Below are 17,167 nucleotides of genomic sequence, written 5' to 3' on the forward strand. Positions count from 1 at the left end.
ACTGACTCCAACCAACAGCAGCAAGAGCAGATTAACTTCTCCCTCATTTGTAGTTAGTTGGAGCTTGCTGTGCGCAAGCCAGCTGCTATGTTCAACCGTGGAACATAATAAGCCCCATTACAAAGTGATTCATTGGCTGAGAGACACTTTGGGATGTCCCAAGTGCCTGATAACGCACTCTAACTCCAGCCTCATTGTTTCATTCTCTTCAAACCCAAACGTGGGGGTCACCACTCGATTGGCCTCGTCTTCTCAGCAGCTCTTGACAAAGGTGATGGTGTTGGGAGCTCAGGGCCTTGGCCCTTCACACAGGTTTCTCAATAATGAAATGGCAGCTTTCCAGCAATGACCCGGATTATTTCATTGATCCGACTCTCTGGAGTCTCACGCTGGCTCTTACCTGATGGGTTCAGGCACAACTTCTTGCGGAGATTGTCACCGTCTTCCTGCAGCAACGACACATTCCTCGATATTTCAGCATCTGATCAAGAGCAATGGGAGTCAATGAGTCATTCTGGTAATGTAGTGACCGAGGGATCAGACAGACACAGTGGGGAATGTGTGGGGGGGGGGGGGTTGGGAGGGGTGAGTGGGTCAAGGGAGATCAGAAAAGTGTATTAAAAGAATATGGAAACATTTGAATTGTGATAAATCTCAGACTGACCATTTCTCTGGAGGCGAGAGATGTCTTGTTTGAATGTATTCTCAATCGCTGCCAGGTTTGTTGAACACTCAGTGCCTAAAAATAGGAAATGTAATGAATTATACGGACAAGTTAAAGATTCTACAGAATCAGGGCACTGTCTCCATGGGAACAGAAGAAATAATAACTCACTGAGTGTACAATGTTGTTATTTCTTCTGCTGAAGCCTGAATTGACCTGGTGGCATCGAATTTAGAGCCACGGTCACATTGACAGCCACAGGCAATGCGGTCCTTGCCCTGCTTTGACCCTGCAGTTGTGGTGACAGCGGTTGACCATTTTCAGTTACTATTTCCGTGGTGAAGCAAAGGCGTCTCATACACTGGTGCTCACTGAAGTTGAGGTAAGAGAATTCTTCCCTGAAGACCCTGGGTGGATATGGCCGCCTGCTGAGAGCCCTGCTCCCCCTCCTCCTCCTCCCTCTTCGAGCAGCTCATCCTGCTCTGTGTAGCCTCTCTTCATTCTCCCTGTCTTGTCCTACATCGAGAGGAAGCACAACCAGGCCACCCATGCTTGGAGACAGCTACTTTGTGCAATATATTATAAGAGGCACATAGAGGACTGCAAGAGCAGCCAGAAAACTCCCTGTAGATTAATGAAAGTTTCAACAACTCTAGAAGTCTTCCAAAAAGAAGTCAACCAGCAGTCAGAGGAAATAATCCAGCAACTAAACTGTAAGTACTGCATGATCCCTTTAAATAGAACTGGTGGGGGATTCTTCGTGCCGTTTAACATTATGCTCAGCTGAGCAACGTTAAGGGCATTGGCTGGAGTGTGGAGTTGTAAAAGGGCTTCAAATCAGCGTTGCACACTGATTCGCGTCATGATCTGCCTGATCTGCATGCTGCCGCTGGTTGGGAGGCGCACACAAACCCCTTTACCAAGATGGCGTCCTTTGCACTTCCTTTTGGATGAGTGTGCACATTTTGGACACCTATTTTGGAAGCTTAGCTGCCCATGCACCACCTAAACAAAAAAGCACCACATGGCCTACTTTAACCTAAATTGCATTTAAAATCACTTACTCGATTTCTCCAACTCAGAGAGTTTCTTCTGTAACTCGCGGTAATGTCGTTCCAATTCAGCAACAGCTTCTGAAACTGCAACAGACACAGATTAGAAACATTGCTGGGGAATGGGGCAGGTGATTCGTGCTGGGGAAGAGATGGAATTAGTGATGGGGAATGGATAGAGTTAGTGATGGGGAAGGGATGGAGTTAGTGATGGGGAAGGGATGGAGTTAGTGATGGGAAGGGATGGAGTTAGTGATGGGGAAGGAATGGAGTTAGTGATGGGGAAGGGATGGAGTTAGTGATGGGGAAGGAACGGAGTTAGTGATGGGGAAGGGATGGAGTTAGTGATGGGGAAGGGATGGAGTTAGTGATGGGGAATGGATGGAGTTAGTGATGGGGAATGGATGGAGTTAGTGATGGGGAAGGGGTGGAGTTAGTGATGGGGAAGGGATGGAGTTAGTGATGGGGAAGGGATGGAGTTAGTGATGGGGAAGGGATGGAGTTAGTGATGGGGAAGGAATGGAGTTAGTGATGGGGAAGGGATGGAGTTAGTGATGGGGAAGGAATGGAGTTAGTGATGGAAAAGGGATGGAGTTAGTGATGGGGAAGGGATGGTGTTAGTGATGGGGAAGGGATGGAGATAGTGATGGGGAAGGGATGGAGTTAGTAATGGGGAAGGGATGGAGTTAGTGATGGGGAAGGGATGGAGTTAGTGATGGCGAAGAGATGGAATTAGTGATGGGGAAGGGATGGAGTTAGTGATGGGGAAGGGGTGGAGTTAGTGATGTGGAACTGATGGAGTTAGTGATGGGGAAGGGATGGAGTTAGTGATGGGGAAGGGATGGAGTTAGTGATGGGGACGGGATGGAATTAGTGATGGGGAAGAGATGGAGCTAGTGATGGGGAAGGGATAGAGTTAGTGATGGGGAAGAGATGGAATTAGTGATGGGGAAGGGATGGAGTTAGTGATGGGGAAGCGTTGGAGTTAGTGATGGGGAAGGGTTGGAGTTTGTGATGGGGAAGGGGTGGAGTTAGTAATGGGGAAGCGATGGAGTTAGTGATGGGGAAGGGATGGAGTTAGTGATGGGGAAGGGATGGAGTTAGTGATGGGGAAGGGATGGAGTTAGTGCTGGGGAGGGGATGGTGTTAGTGATGGGGAAGGGATGGAGTTAGTGATGGGGAAGGGATGGAGTTAGTGATGGGGAAGCGATGGAGTTAGTGATGGGGAAGGGATGGAGTTAGTGATGCGGAAGGGATGGAGTTAGTGATGGGGAAGGGATGGAGTTAGTGATGGGAAAGGGATGGAGTTAGTGATGGGGAAGGGATGGAGTTAGTGATGGGGAAGGGATGGAGTTAGTGATGGGGAAGGGATGGAGTTAGTGATGGGGAAGGGATGGAGTTAGTGATGGGGAAGGGATGGAGTTAGTGATGCGGAAGGGATGGAGTTAGTGATGGGGAAGGGATGGAGTTAGTGATGGGGAAGGGATGGAGTTAGTGATGGGGAAGGGGTGGAGTTAGTGATGGGGAAGGGATGAGTTAGTGATGGGGAAGGGATGGAGTTAGTGATGGGGAAGGGATGGAGTTAGTGATGGGGAAGGAATGGAGTTAGTGATGGGGAAGGGATGGAGTTAGTGATGGGGAAGGAATGGAGTTAGTGATGGGGAAGGGATGGAGTTAGTGATGGGGAAGGGATGGAGTTAGTGATGGGGAAGGGGTGGAGATAGTGATGGGGAAGGGATGGAGTTAGTGATGGGGAAGGGATGGAGTTAGTGATGGGGAAGGGATGGAGTTAGTGATGGCGAAGAGATGGAATTAGTGATGGGGAAGGGATGGAGTTAGTGATGGGGAAGGGGTGGAGTTAGTGATGTGGAACTGATGGAGTTAGTGATGGGGAAGGGATGGAGTTAGTGATGGGGAAGGGATGGAGTTAGTGATGGGGACGGGATGGAATTAGTGATGGGGAAGAGATGGAGCTAGTGATGGGGAAGGGATGGAGTTAGTGATGGGGAAGAGATGGAATTAGTGATGGGGAAGGGATGGAGTTAGTGATGGGGAAGCGTTGGAGTTAGTGATGGGGAAGGGTTGGAGTTTGTGATGGGGAAGGGTTGGAGTTAGTAATGGGGAAGCGATGGAGTTAGTGATGGGGAAGGAATGGAGTTAGTGATGGGGAAGGGATGGAGTTAGTGATGGGGAAGGAACGGAGTTAGTGATGGGGAAGGGATGGAGTTAGTGATGGGGAAGGGATGGAGTTAGTGATGGGGAATGGATGGAGTTAGTGATGGGGAATGGATGGAGTTAGTGATGGGGAAGGGGTGGAGTTAGTGATGGGGAAGGGATGGAGTTAGTGATGGGGAAGGGATGGAGTTAGTGATGGGGAAGGGATGGAGTTAGTGATGGGGAAGGAATGGAGTTAGTGATGGGGAAGGGATGGAGTTAGTGATGGGGAAGGAATGGAGTTAGTGATGGAAAAGGGATGGAGTTAGTGATGGGGAAGGGATGGTGTTAGTGATGGGGAAGGGATGGAGATAGTGATGGGGAAGGGATGGAGTTAGTAATGGGGAAGGGATGGAGTTAGTGATGGGGAAGGGATGGAGTTAGTGATGGCGAAGAGATGGAATTAGTGATGGGGAAGGGATGGAGTTAGTGATGGGGAAGGGGTGGAGTTAGTGATGTGGAACTGATGGAGTTAGTGATGGGGAAGGGATGGAGTTAGTGATGGGGAAGGGATGGAGTTAGTGATGGGGACGGGATGGAATTAGTGATGGGGAAGAGATGGAGCTAGTGATGGGGAAGGGATAGAGTTAGTGATGGGGAAGAGATGGAATTAGTGATGGGGAAGGGATGGAGTTAGTGATGGGGAAGCGTTGGAGTTAGTGATGGGGAAGGGTTGGAGTTTGTGATGGGGAAGGGGTGGAGTTAGTAATGGGGAAGCGATGGAGTTAGTGATGGGGAAGGGATGGAGTTAGTGATGGGGAAGGGATGGAGTTAGTGATGGGGAAGGGATGGAGTTAGTGATGGGGAGGGGATGGTGTTAGTGATGGGGAAGGGATGGAGTTAGTGATGGGGAAGGGATGGAGTTAGTGATGGGGAAGCGATGGAGTTAGTGATGGGGAAGGGATGGAGTTAGTGATGCGGAAGGGATGGAGTTAGTGATGGGGAAGGGATGGAGTTAGTGATGGGAAAGGGATGGAGTTAGTGATGGGGAAGGGATGGAGTTAGTGATGGGGAAGGGATGGAGTTAGTGATGGGGAAGGGATGGAGTTAGTGATGGGGAAGGGATGGAGTTAGTGATGGGGAAGGGATGGAGTTAGTGATGCGGAAGGGATGGAGTTAGTGATGGGGAAGGGATGGAGTTAGTGATGGGGAAGGGATGGAGTTAGTGATGGGGAAGGGGTGGAGTTAGTGATGGGGAAGGGATGAGTTAGTGATGGGGAAGGGATGGAGTTAGTGATGGGGAAGGGATGGAGTTAGTGATGGGGAAGGAATGGAGTTAGTGATGGGGAAGGGATGGAGTTAGTGATGGGGAAGGAATGGAGTTAGTGATGGGGAAGGGATGGAGTTAGTGATGGGGAAGGGATGGAGTTAGTGATGGGGAAGGGATGGAGATAGTGATGGGGAAGGGATGGAGTTAGTGATGGGGAAGGGATGGAGTTAGTGATGGGGAAGGGATGGAGTTAGTGATGGCGAAGAGATGGAATTAGTGATGGGGAAGGGATGGAGTTAGTGATGGGGAAGGGGTGGAGTTAGTGATGTGGAACTGATGGAGTTAGTGATGGGGAAGGGATGGAGTTAGTGATGGGGAAGGGATGGAGTTAGTGATGGGGACGGGATGGAATTAGTGATGGGGAAGAGATGGAGCTAGTGATGGGGAAGGGATGGAGTTAGTGATGGGGAAGAGATGGAATTAGTGATGGGGAAGGGATGGAGTTAGTGATGGGGAAGCGTTGGAGTTAGTGATGGGGAAGGGTTGGAGTTTGTGATGGGGAAGGGTTGGAGTTAGTAATGGGGAAGCGATGGAGTTAGTGATGGGGAAGGGATGGATTTAGTGATGGGGAAGGGATGGAGTTAGTGATGGGGAAGGGATGGAGTTAGTGATGGGGAAGGGATGGAGTTAGTGATGGGGAAGGGATGGAGTTAGTGATGGGGAAGGGATGGAGTTAGTGATGGGGAAGGGATGGAGTTAGTGATGTGGAAGGGATGGAGTTAGTGATGGGGAAGGGATGGAGTTAGTGATGGGGAAGGGATGGAGTTAGTGATGGGGAAGGGATGGAGTTAGTGATGGGGAAGGGATGGAGTTAGTGATGGGGAAGGGATGGAGTTAGTGATGGGGAAGGGATGGAGTTAGTGATGCGGAAGGGATGGACTTAGTGATGGGGAAGGGATGGAGTTAGTGATGGGGAAGGGATGGAGTTAGTGATGGGGAAGGGATGTATTTCCTGTCTGTTGGTGTTTGGAGTCTGTGCCTGCAATAGCAGCGTGTCACCAGCTCTGGTCATTAACACACTGCTGTTTATGGGATCTTGCTGTGTGCAAATTGGCTGCAGCGTTAACTACATTACAACAGTGACTACACTTCAAAAGTACATCATTGACTGTGAAGCACCTTTGGACATGCGGTGGATGTGAAAGTCCTTTCACCAGTCTGAGCTGGATTGGAACCAGATCCCAGGTATGAAGGGCCAGTGTTTCGCTCACCACCCCAGCCCGTGCCTATCTGACCATTGCTCCAATAACTCACCGTTTGTCACTCCAGATTGATGGGTCCTGAAGGTTGGCCGTTTGTCTCCGAGCGCGGCTGATAATTGTGAGACTGAATAATGACAGTGAAATACGGTTACTTTTCATTTCTGACCCAATTTGCACTCAATGCTCACACCAAAACTAATATTAATAATCAAAGTTAGTCCTTTATCTCACAGGGTGTTTCAATGGATCTAAATCTACAATCAATAGCATTACTGCACTTTCTGTAGTGCAGGAGCTATTCCAGATCAGGGCCAGTGCCAGTGCCAGTGCCAGTGACAGTGCTTGAGACAGTGACAGTGTCAGAGACATTGCCAGTTCCAGTGACAGGGCCAGTTCCAGTGACAGAGCCAGTGACAGTGACAGGGCCAGTTCCAGTGACAGAGCCAGTGACAGTGACAGGGCCAGTTCCAGTGACAGGGCCAGTTCCAGTGACAGGGCCAGTTCCAGTGACAGGGCCAGTGACAGTGACAGGGCCAGTTCCAGTGACAGGGCCAGTGACAGTGACAGGGCCAGTTCCAGTGACAGGGCCAGTTCCAGTGACAGGGCCAGTGACAGTGACAGGGCCAGTTCCAGTGACAGAGCCAGTTCCAGTGACAGGGCCAGTTCCAGTGACAGGGCCAGTTCCAGTGACAGGGCCAGTTCCAGTGACAGGGCCAGTTCCAGTGACAGGGCCAGTGACAGTGACAGGGCCAGTTCCAGTGACAGGGCCTGATGTAATAAAGACTCACTACGCACTTGGTTGTACATAAAGCAAGGCTTTAATCGACGTGTAACAAAACATGGAGGTCTAGTTAGTAGTCACTAGCTTCCTGTTTCCAGACTGTCTCTGGCCAAGTTGGGCCCACGCCCCAGTATTTACACTCCTCGGGCGGCGTCCTCAGCTGGCCGTTCAGTGGTACTTCCTGAGTTACTTCTTGTAGAAGTTGCGATTTATGACAGGTCCAGTGACAGGGCCAGTGACAGTGGCAGGGCCAGTGCCAGTGCCAGTGACAGGGCCAGTGACAGGGCCAGTGCCAGTGCCAGTGACAGGGCCAGTGACAGGGCCAGTGCCAATGACAGTGCCAGTGCCAGTGATAGTGACAGGGCCAGTGACAGGGTCAGTGACAGTGACAGGGACAGTTCTAGTGACAGGTCCAGTGACAGGGCCAGTGCCAATGACAGTGACAGTGATAGTGACAGTGACAGGGCCAGTGACAGGGCCAGTGACAGTGACAGGGACAGTGACAGTGACAGTGCCAGGGACAGGGCCAGTGACCGTGCCAGTGACAGTGAAAGGGCCAGTGACAGTGAAAGTGCCAGTGACAGGTCCAGTGCCAGTGACAGGGCCAGTGACAGAACCAGTAACTGTGAGCTGCGGAATGGGATCAGTGGGATGGTGACCAGGGGAATGGGATCAGTGGGGAGGTGAGCTGGGGATTGGGATCAGTGGGATGGTTAGCTGGGGATTGGGATCAGTGGGGCGGTGAGCTGGGGATTGGGATCAGTGGGGCAGTGAGCTGGGGAATGGGATCAGTGGGGCGGTGAGCTGGGGATTGGGATCAGTGGGATGGTGAGCTGGGGATTGGGATTAGTGGGGCGGAGAGCTGGGGAATGGGATCAGTGGGGCGGAGAGCTGGGGATTGGGATCAGTGGGTCAGTGACCTGGGGGATGGGATCAGTGGGGAGGTGAACTGGGGATTGGGATCAGTGGGAGGTGAGCTGGGGAATGGGATCAGTGGGGCAGTGAGCTGGGCATTGGGATCACTGGGATGGTGAGCTGGGGATTGGGATCAGTGGGACAGTGAGCTGGGGAGTGGGATCAGTGGGATGGTGAGCTGGGAATGGGATCAGTGGGACGGTGAGCTGGGGATTGGGATCAGTGGGACGGTGAGCTGGGGAATGGGATCAGCGGGACGGTGAGCTGGGGATTGGGATCAGTGGGACGGTGAGCTGGGGAATGGGATCACTGGGACGGTGAGCTGGGGTTTGGGATCACTGGGACGGTGAGCTGGGCATTGGGATCAGTGGGACGGTGAGCTGGGGATTGGGATCAGTGGGGCGGTGAGCTGGGGAATGGGATCAGTGGGACGGTGAGCTGGGGAATGGGATCAGTGGGACGGTGAGCTGGGGAATGGGATCAGTGGGGCGGTGAGCTGGGGAATGGGATCAGTGGGACGGTGAGCTGGGGAATAGGAGCAGTGGGACGGTGAGCTGGGGATTGGGATCAGTGGGACGGTGAGCTGGGGAATGGATCAGTGGGGCGGTGAGCTGGGGAATGGATCAGTGGGGCGGTGAGCTGGGGAATGGATCAGTGGGGCGGTGAGCTGGGGATTGGGATCAGTGGGTCAGTGACCTGGGGAATGGGATCAGTGGGATGGTGAGCTAGGGAATGGGATCAGTGGAACAGTGAGCTGGGGAATGGGATCAGTGGGGCGGTGAGCTGGGGATTGGGATCAGTGGGGCGGTGAGCTGGGGAATGGGATCAGTGGGACGGTGAGCTGGGGATTGGGATCAGAGGGACGGTGAGCTGGGGATTGGGATCAGTGGGACGGTGAGCTGGGGATTGGGATTAGTGGGATGGTTAGCTGGGGATTGGGACCAGTGGGGCGGTGAGCTGGGGATGGGATCAGTGGGACGGTGAGCTGGGGATGGGATCAGTGGGACGGTGAGCTGGGGATTGCGATCAGTGAGACGGTGAGCTGGGGATTGGGATCAGTGGGACGGTGAGCTGGGGAATGGGATCAGTGGGACGGTGAGCAGGGGATTGGGATCAGTGGGACGGTGAGCTGGGAATGGGATCAGTGGGGCGGTGAGCTGGGGAATGGGATCAGTGGGACGGTGAGCTGGGGATTGGGATCAGTGGGACGGTGAGCTGGGGAATGGGATCAGTGGGGCGGTGAGCTGGGGAATGTGATCAGTGGGACGGTGAGCTGGGGAATGGGATCAGTGGGACGGTGAGCTGGGGAATGGGATCAGTGGGGCGGTGAGCTGGGGAATGGGATCAGTGGGATGGTGAGCTGGGGAATGGGATCAGTGGGTCAGTGACCTGGGGAATGGGATCAGTGGGATGGTGAGCTGGGGAATGGGATCAGTGGAACGGTGAGCTGGGGAATGGGATCAGTGGGGCGGTGAGCTGGGGAATGGGATCAGTGGGACGGTGAGCTGGGGATTGGGATCAGTGGGGCGGTGAGCTGGGGAATGGGATCAGTGGGACGGTGAGCTGGGGATTGGGATCAGAGGGACGGTGAGCTGGGGATTGGGATCAGTGGGACGCTGAGCTGGGGATTGGGATCAGTGGGATGGTGAGTTGGGGATTGGGATCAGTGGGACGGTGAGCTGGGGAATGGGATCAGTGGGACGGTGAGCTGGGGACTGGGACCAGTGGGGCGGTGAGCTGGGGATGGGATCAGTGGGACGGTGAGTTGGGGATTGGGATCAGTGGGACGGTGAGCTGGGGACTGGGACCAGTGGGGCGGTGAGCTGGGGATGGGATCAGTGGGACGGTGAGCTGGGGATTGGGATCAGTGGGACGGTGAGTTGGGGATTGGGATCAGTGGGATGGTGAGCTGGGGATTGGGATCAGTGGGACGGTGAGCTGGGGAATGGGATCAGTGGTACGGTGAGCTGGGGATTGGGATCAGTGGGACGGTGAGCTGGGGATTGGGATCAGTAGGGTGGTGAGCTGGCGATTGGGTTCAGTGGGACGGTGAGCTGGGGAATGGGATCACTGGGACGGTGAGCTGGGGAATGGGATCAGTGGGACGGTGAGCTGGGGAATGGGATCAGTGGGACGGTGAGCTAGGGAATGGGATCAGTGGGACGGTGAGCTGGGGAATGGGATCAGTGGGGCGGTGAGCTGGGAAATGGGATCAGTGGGACGGTGAGCTGGGGAATGGGATCAGTGGGACAGTGAGCTGGGGAATGGGATCAGTGGGTCATTGAGCTGGGGAATGGGATCAGTGGGGCGGTGAGCAGGGGATTGGGATCAGTGGGACGGTGAGCTGGGGATTGGGATCAGTGGGACGGTGAGCTGGGGAATGGGATCAGTGGGATGGTGAGCTGGTGATTGGGATCAGTGGGATGGTGAGCTGGTGATTGGGATCAGTGGGGCGGTGAGCTGGGGATTGGGATCAGTGGGACGGTGAGCTGGGGAATGGGATCAGTGGGACGGTGAGCTGGAAATGGGATCAGTGGGACGGTGAGCTGGGGAATGGGATCAGTGGGGCGGTGAGCTGGGGAATGGGATCAGTTGGACAGTGAGCTGGGGAATGGGATCAGTGGGGCGGTGAGCTGGGGAATGGGATCAGTGGGGCGGTGAGCTGGGGAATGGGATCAGTGGGACGGTGAGCTGGGGAATGGGATCAGTGGGGCGGTGAGCTGGGGAATGGGATCAGTGGGACGGTGAGCTGGGGATTGGGATCAGTGGGACGGTGAGCTGGCGATTGGGATCAGTGGGACGGTGAGCTGGGGAATGGGATCAGTGGGACAGTGAGATGGGGATTGGGATCAGTGGGTAGGTGAGCTGGGGAATGGGATCAGTGGGTAGGTGAGCTGGGGAATGGGATCAGTGCGTAGTTGAGCTGGGGAATGGGATCAGTGGGGCGGTGAGCTGGGGAATGGGATCAGTGGGACGGTGAGGTGGGGAATGGGATCAGTGGGACGGTAAGCTGGGGAATGGGATCAGTGGGACGGTGAGCTGGGGAATGGGATCAGTGGGACGGTGAGCTGGGGAATGGGATCAGTGGGACGGTGAGCTGGGGAATGGGATCAGTGGGACGGTGAGCTGGGAATGGGATCAGTGGGGCAGTTAGCTGGGGAATGGGATCAGTGGGGCGGTGAGCTGGGGAATAGGATCAGTGGGACGGTGAGCTGGGGATGGGGCTCAGTGGGACTGTGAGCTGGGGAATGGGATCAGTGGGACAGTGAGCTGGGGAATGGGATCAGTGGGACGGTGAGCTGAGGATGGGGATCAGTGGGACTGTGAGCTGGGGAATCGGATTGGTGGGACAGTGAGCTGGGAATGGGATCAGTGGGACGGTGAGCTGGGGAATGGGATCAGTGGGACGGTGAGCTGGGAATGGGATCAGTGGGATGGTGAGCTGGGAATGGGATCAGTGGGACGGTGAGCTGGGAATGGGATAAGTGTGGTCATGAACTGGGCCTGTGCTTCAGAACTGGTCATGGGTCAATCGAACCTATGATTAGATTATGCTTGTACGAGAAATGTTGAAAAATATCAGTTTGTTTCAAAAATAAAACTGTCTTCTCCTTTTTCGCACAATCTCTACAAACTCATATCATGTCTATCCTCAGAACTTGAGCAGTTGATCCCCTAATTTGAACAGTTAATTTGGTTTTAGCGAGGCTGAGTGGATTAATCATAGAATTACAGAATGGTTACAGCACAGAAGGAGGCCATTCGGCCCATCATGCCCGTGCCAGTTCTCTCCAGGAGCACTTCAGCTCGTCCCGTTCCCGCCCTTTCTCCGGAGCCCTGCAAATTTCTTTCCTTCAGGTTTCTCCAATTCCTTTTTGAAAGCCACGATTGAATCTGCCTCCACCAGCCTTTCAGGCAGTGCATTCCAGATGTTTCTCTCTATCTACTCTGTCCAGACCCCTCATGATTTTGAACACCTCGATCAAATCTCCTCTCAACCTTCTCTGCTCTAAGGAGAACAATCCCAGCTTCTCCAGTCTATCCACGTAACTGCAGTCCCTCATTCCTGGAATCTTTCTTGTAAATCTTTTCTGCACCCTCTCTAAGGCCTTCACATCCTTCCTAAAGTGCGGTGCCCAGAATTGGACACAATACTCCAGTTGAGGCCAAACCAGTATTTTATAAAGGTTCATCATAATGTCCTTGCTTTTGTATTTTATGCCTCTATTTATGAAGCCCAGGATCCCGTATGCTTTTTTAACCACTTTCTCAACCTGCCCTGCCACCTTCAATGCTCTGTGCATATATACCCCCAGGTCTCTCCGTTCCTGCACTCCCTTTAGGATTGTACCCTTTAGTTTATATTGCCTCTCCTCATTCTTCCTACCAAAATGTATCACTTTGCACTTTTCTGCGTTAAACTTCCTCTGCTGCGTGTCCGCCCACTCCACCAGCCTGTCTCTCTTCCTTCCTGAAGTCTATCACTCTCCTCCTCACTGTTCACTATACTTCCAAGTTTTGTGTCATCTGTAAGTTTTGAAATTGTGCCCTGTACACCCAAGTCCAAGTCATTAACATAGATCAAAAAAAGCAGTGGTCCTAGAACCAACCCCTGGGGAACACCACTGTATACCTTCCTCCAGTCCGAGAAACAACCGTTCACCACTACTCTCTGCTTCCTGTCACTTAGCCAATTACATTCCTGCCAATCTCCTCACATAGAGGGTGCGGGGAGGGGGTTGGAGGGATCCCTCTGCGGGATGTGCACAGTGGAGGAGGGGAAAGTGCACAGTGTAAGAATATGGGCATTTGAGGTTATTTAGAGGGATTAGGCATTGCAAGAGTTAAATGACCCGAGCTGTTTGGTAGAACGGTGTTCTGCAAAATCCACAGCTTTCGGACTCTCAGGATGATGAACAATTCCAATCGTCCTTGTTATTGCAAAAACTAATTGTTATTGCTAGAAGAGAGGGGAAACCAGTGTCGACAGCATTAGTTCTTACCTTTCCTGTCTACGGGAATGCGCTGAGAACTTGTTATCTTTGTTGAAATAAACCCAAATATAAATCCCTTTTACTGATTTGCAGCATTAACCTTTGCTAGATTGTAGTTTATGATTAAGTTTGCTGCCATGCAGTTTTATTTTCTCTTTCCATAGAATTAGTCAAGAGAAGCTGTTTAACTTAAGGTTTATTTACAGTTAGAACACTTGTTGTCTTCAAGGTCCTGGGTCGCGTCATCAACCATGGAAACAGAAACCAAGCACAGAGGAAGCTTGTGCTAATGTTAAAAACCAGCTAAGGGAGGCCCAAGGCCTGTGCCTGGACACAGTACTTGCTGTGCCTATGATTGGATGGATTTCTCTGCAGCGAGAAGGGGGGGAGGGGGAGGGGGGAGGGAGGGGGATGGGGAGGAGGGGGAGGGTGAAGGAGAAGGGGGGAGGAAGGGGAGGAGGGGGGAGGAGGGGGGAGAGGGGGAGGGTGGGGGAGGGGGAGGGGGCGAGGGAGGGGGAGGGAGGAGGAGGGATGGGGAGGGAGAGGGAGGGAGGGGGAGGGATGGGGAGGGGAGGAAGGGGGAGAGGAAGGGAGCGGGAGGAGGAGGGAGGGGGTAAAGGGTGAGCAAGGAAGGGAGTGGAGGGGGAGAGGGAGGGGAGAGGAGGAGGGGGAGGGGGAGGGGAGAGAGGGAAGAGGAGAGGGGGGAGGGGGAGAGAGAGGGGGAGGGAGGGAGAGGGGGAGGGAGGGAGAGGGAGGGGAGGGGGAGGGAGGGAGAGGGGGAGGGGAGGGGGAGAGGGAGGGGGAGGGAGGGGAGGAGGAGAAGGAGGGAGAGGGGAGGGGGAGGGGGAGGGAGGGAAGGGAGAGGGGGGAGATGGAGGGGGAGGGCGGGGGAGGGGAGCACGGGACTTTGCTGGGGGGAGGGGAAGGGGAGGGGAGCGCATGACTCTGCGGGGGGAGGGAGGTTGATGGGAGCGCAGGATTCTGCGGGGGAGGGGGGAGGGGAAGCGCAGCACTCTGCGGGGGGATCGCAGGACTCTGCGGGAGAGGGGGCGGGACAGGAGTGGGGCGGGGGAGGGTGGATGGTTAGGGAGGTGGAGGGTAGCATGGGGCTCTGCGGGGGGAGGGGGAGGGAGGGGGGTGGGAGCGCGCGACTCTGCGGCGGGGGGGAGGGGAGCGCAGGACTTTGTCGGGGGGGGTTGATGGAGTTGAGGCCGGAGGTTGGTGTAAACCAAAGAGGATGACTTTGGTTTTCCCAACATTGAGTGGGAGGTAATTGTGTCTCACTGGGTCTGAGTGTTAGACAGGCAGTCAGTGAGGGCAGCAAGAGCCATTAGTAGAGAGGCAGAGCTGAGCGCCCGCAATGTACATGCCGAAGGTGACCCGGTGATTCAGGTGGAAAGTTGCAAGAGGCGGTGTGTAAATGGTGAAGAGGAGGGGCCAAGGATGGTGTCCAGGGGGTATGGTGAGAGTGACAAGGAGCGGTATGTAAATAGTGAAGAGGAGGGGCCAAGGGTGGTGTCCCGGGGGTATGGTGAGAGTGACAAGGAGCGGTGTGTAAATGGTGAAGAGGAGGGGGCCAAAGATGGTGTCCTAGGGGGATGGTGAGAGGGGGCCAAGGATGGTGTCCTGGGGGATGGTGAGAGGGGGCCAAGGATGGTGGCCCAGGGGGACGGTGAGAGGGGCCAAGGATGGTGTCCTGGGGGGATGGTGAGAGGGGCCAAGGATGGTGTCCTGGGGGGACGGTGAGAGGGGCCAAGGATGGTGTCCTGGGGGGACGGTGAGAGGGGCCAAGGATGGTGTCCTGGGGGGATGGTGAGAGGGGCCAAGGATGGTGTCCTGGGGGGACGGTGAGAGGGGCCAAGGATGGTGTCCTGGGGGGATGGTGAGAGGGGCCAAGGATGGTGTCCAGGGAGGGCGGTGAGAGGGGGCCAAGGATGGTGTCCTGGGGGATGGTGAGAGGGGCCAAGGATGGTGTCCTGGGGGACGGTGAGAGGGGCCAAGGATGGAGTCCTGGGGGGACGGTGAGAGGGGCCAAGGATGGTGTCCTGGGGGGACGGTGAGAGGGGCCAAGGATGGAGTCCTGGGGGATGGTGAGAGGGGCCAAGGATGGTGTCCTGGGGGACGGTGAGAGGGGCCAAGGATGGAGTCCTGGGAGGACGGTGAGAGGGGCCAAGGATGGTGTCCTGGGGGGACGGTGAGAGGGGCCAAGGATGATGGCCCAGGGGGACGGTGAGAGGGGCCAAGGATGGTGTCCTGGGGGGACGGTGAGAGGGGCCAAGGATGGTGTCCTGGGGGGACGGTGAGAGGGGCCAAGGATGGTGTCCTGGGGGGATGGTGAGAGGGGGCCAAGGATGGCATCCTGGGGGGATGGTGAGAGGGGCCAAGGATGGTGTCCTGGGGGGACGGTGAGAGGGGCCAAGGATGGTGTCCTGGGGGGATGGTGAGAGGGGGCCAAGGATGGTGGCCCAGGGGGACGGTGAGAGGGGCCAAGGATGGTGTCCTGGGGGGACGGTGAGAGGGGGCAAGGATGGTGTCCTGGGGGGGCGGTGAGAGGGGCCAAGGATGGTGTCCTGGGGGGACGGTGAGAGGGGGCCAAGGATGGCATCCTGGGGGGACGGTGAGAGGGGGCCAAGGATGGTGTCCAGGGGGACGGTGAGAGGGGCCAAGGATGGTGTCCAGGGGGACGGTGAGAGGGGGCCAAGGATGGTGGCCCAGGGGGACGGTGAGAGGGGGCCAAGGATGGTGTCCTGGGGGACGGTGAGAGGGGCCAAGGATGGTGTCCTGGGGGGATGGTGAGAGGGGCCAAGGATGGTGTCCTGGGGGGACGGTGAGAGGGGCCAAGGATGGTGTCCTGGGGGGACGGTGAGAGGGGCCAAGGATGGTGTCCTGGGGGGACGGTGAGAGGGGCCAAGGATGGTGTCCTGGGGGGACGGTGAGAGGGGCCAAGGATGGTGTCCTGGGGGATGGTGAGAGGGGCCAAGGATGGTGTCCTGGGGGGATGGTGAGAGGGCCAAGGATGGTGTCCTGGGGGGACGGTGAGAGGGGCCAATGATGGTGCCCTGGGGGACGGTGAGAGGGGCCAAGGATGGTGCCCTGGGGGGACGGTGAGAGGGGCCAAGGATGGTGTCCTGGGGGGATGGTGAGAGGGGCCAAGGATGGTGTCCTGGGGGACGGTGAGAGGGGCCAAGGATGGTGTCCTGGGGGGATGGTGAGAGGGGCCAAGGATGGTGTCCTGGGGGGTCGGTGAGAGGGGCCAAGGATGGTGTCCTGGGGGGACGGTGAGAGGGGCCAAGGATGGTGTCCTGGGGGGATGGTGAGAGGGGCCAAGGATGGTGTCCTGGGGGGACGGTGAGAGGGGCCAAAGATGGTGCCCTGGGGGGACGGTGAGAGGGGCCAAGGATGGTGTCCTGGGGGGACGGTGAGAGGGGCCAAGGATGGTGTCCTGGGGGGATGGTGAGAGGGGCCAAGGACGGTGTCCTGGGGGACGGTGAGATTGTAACAGGGTGGGTACAGGAGAAGCTGCCACTGGAGGAGAAACAACATCTTCACTGTGACTGGTGCGATGAGTTGGAGCAGCACAGACTGCAGTGGAGGGATACTGGAGCAGGATAGACTGGTCGACAGTGTTGGGGATATTGAAGAAAGACTTGCATTGATATAGCGTCTTTTACAACCTCAGGATGTCCCAAAGTGCTTCACAGCCTCTGAAGTACTTTTGAAGTATAGTCACTGTTGTAATGTGGGAAACACGGCAGCCAATCTGTGCACAGCAAGCTCCCACAAACAGCAATGTGATAATAACCAGATAATTTGTTTTTGATGTTGGCAGAGAGCTTAATCGTGGCCAGGACACTGGGGAGACCTTCTTCCAATAGCACCACGGGATCTTTTACATCCACCTGAGAGAGCAGATGGGGCCTCGGTTTAACATCTCATCCAAAAGACGGCACCTCTGCCAGCGCAGCACTCCCTCAGCTCTGCCCTGGAGTGTCAGCCTGGATTTTTGTGCTCAAGTCTCTGGAGTGGGACTTGAACCCACAACTTTCTGACTCAGAGGCAAAAGAGGGACCCCTGA

At 55.3% G+C, this 17,167-nt stretch overlaps 1 protein-coding gene across 1 annotated transcript in view; it reads right to left on the minus strand.

Annotated features, from left to right (window-relative positions):
- LOC147097551 (C-type lectin domain family 4 member G-like) overlaps window positions 1-17,167 on the minus strand; it is a 141,710-nt gene that overhangs the window by 23,587 nt on the left and 100,956 nt on the right. Inside the window, exons 4-7 of the mRNA XM_085971437.1 lie at window positions 6,455-6,526; window positions 1,729-1,803; window positions 665-739; window positions 401-481 (exon numbers count right to left, since the gene is read on the minus strand). Coding sequence (XP_085827563.1) covers window positions 401-481; window positions 665-739; window positions 1,729-1,803; window positions 6,455-6,526 — 303 coding nt within the window. The remainder of the gene's footprint in view (window positions 1-400; window positions 482-664; window positions 740-1,728; window positions 1,804-6,454; window positions 6,527-17,167) is intronic.

Source organism: Somniosus microcephalus, chromosome 31, assembly GCF_052327205.1.
Source record: "Somniosus microcephalus isolate GS21.2 chromosome 31, FLI_Smic_1.0, whole genome shotgun sequence".
NCBI lineage: Eukaryota > Metazoa > Chordata > Chondrichthyes > Squaliformes > Somniosidae > Somniosus > Somniosus microcephalus.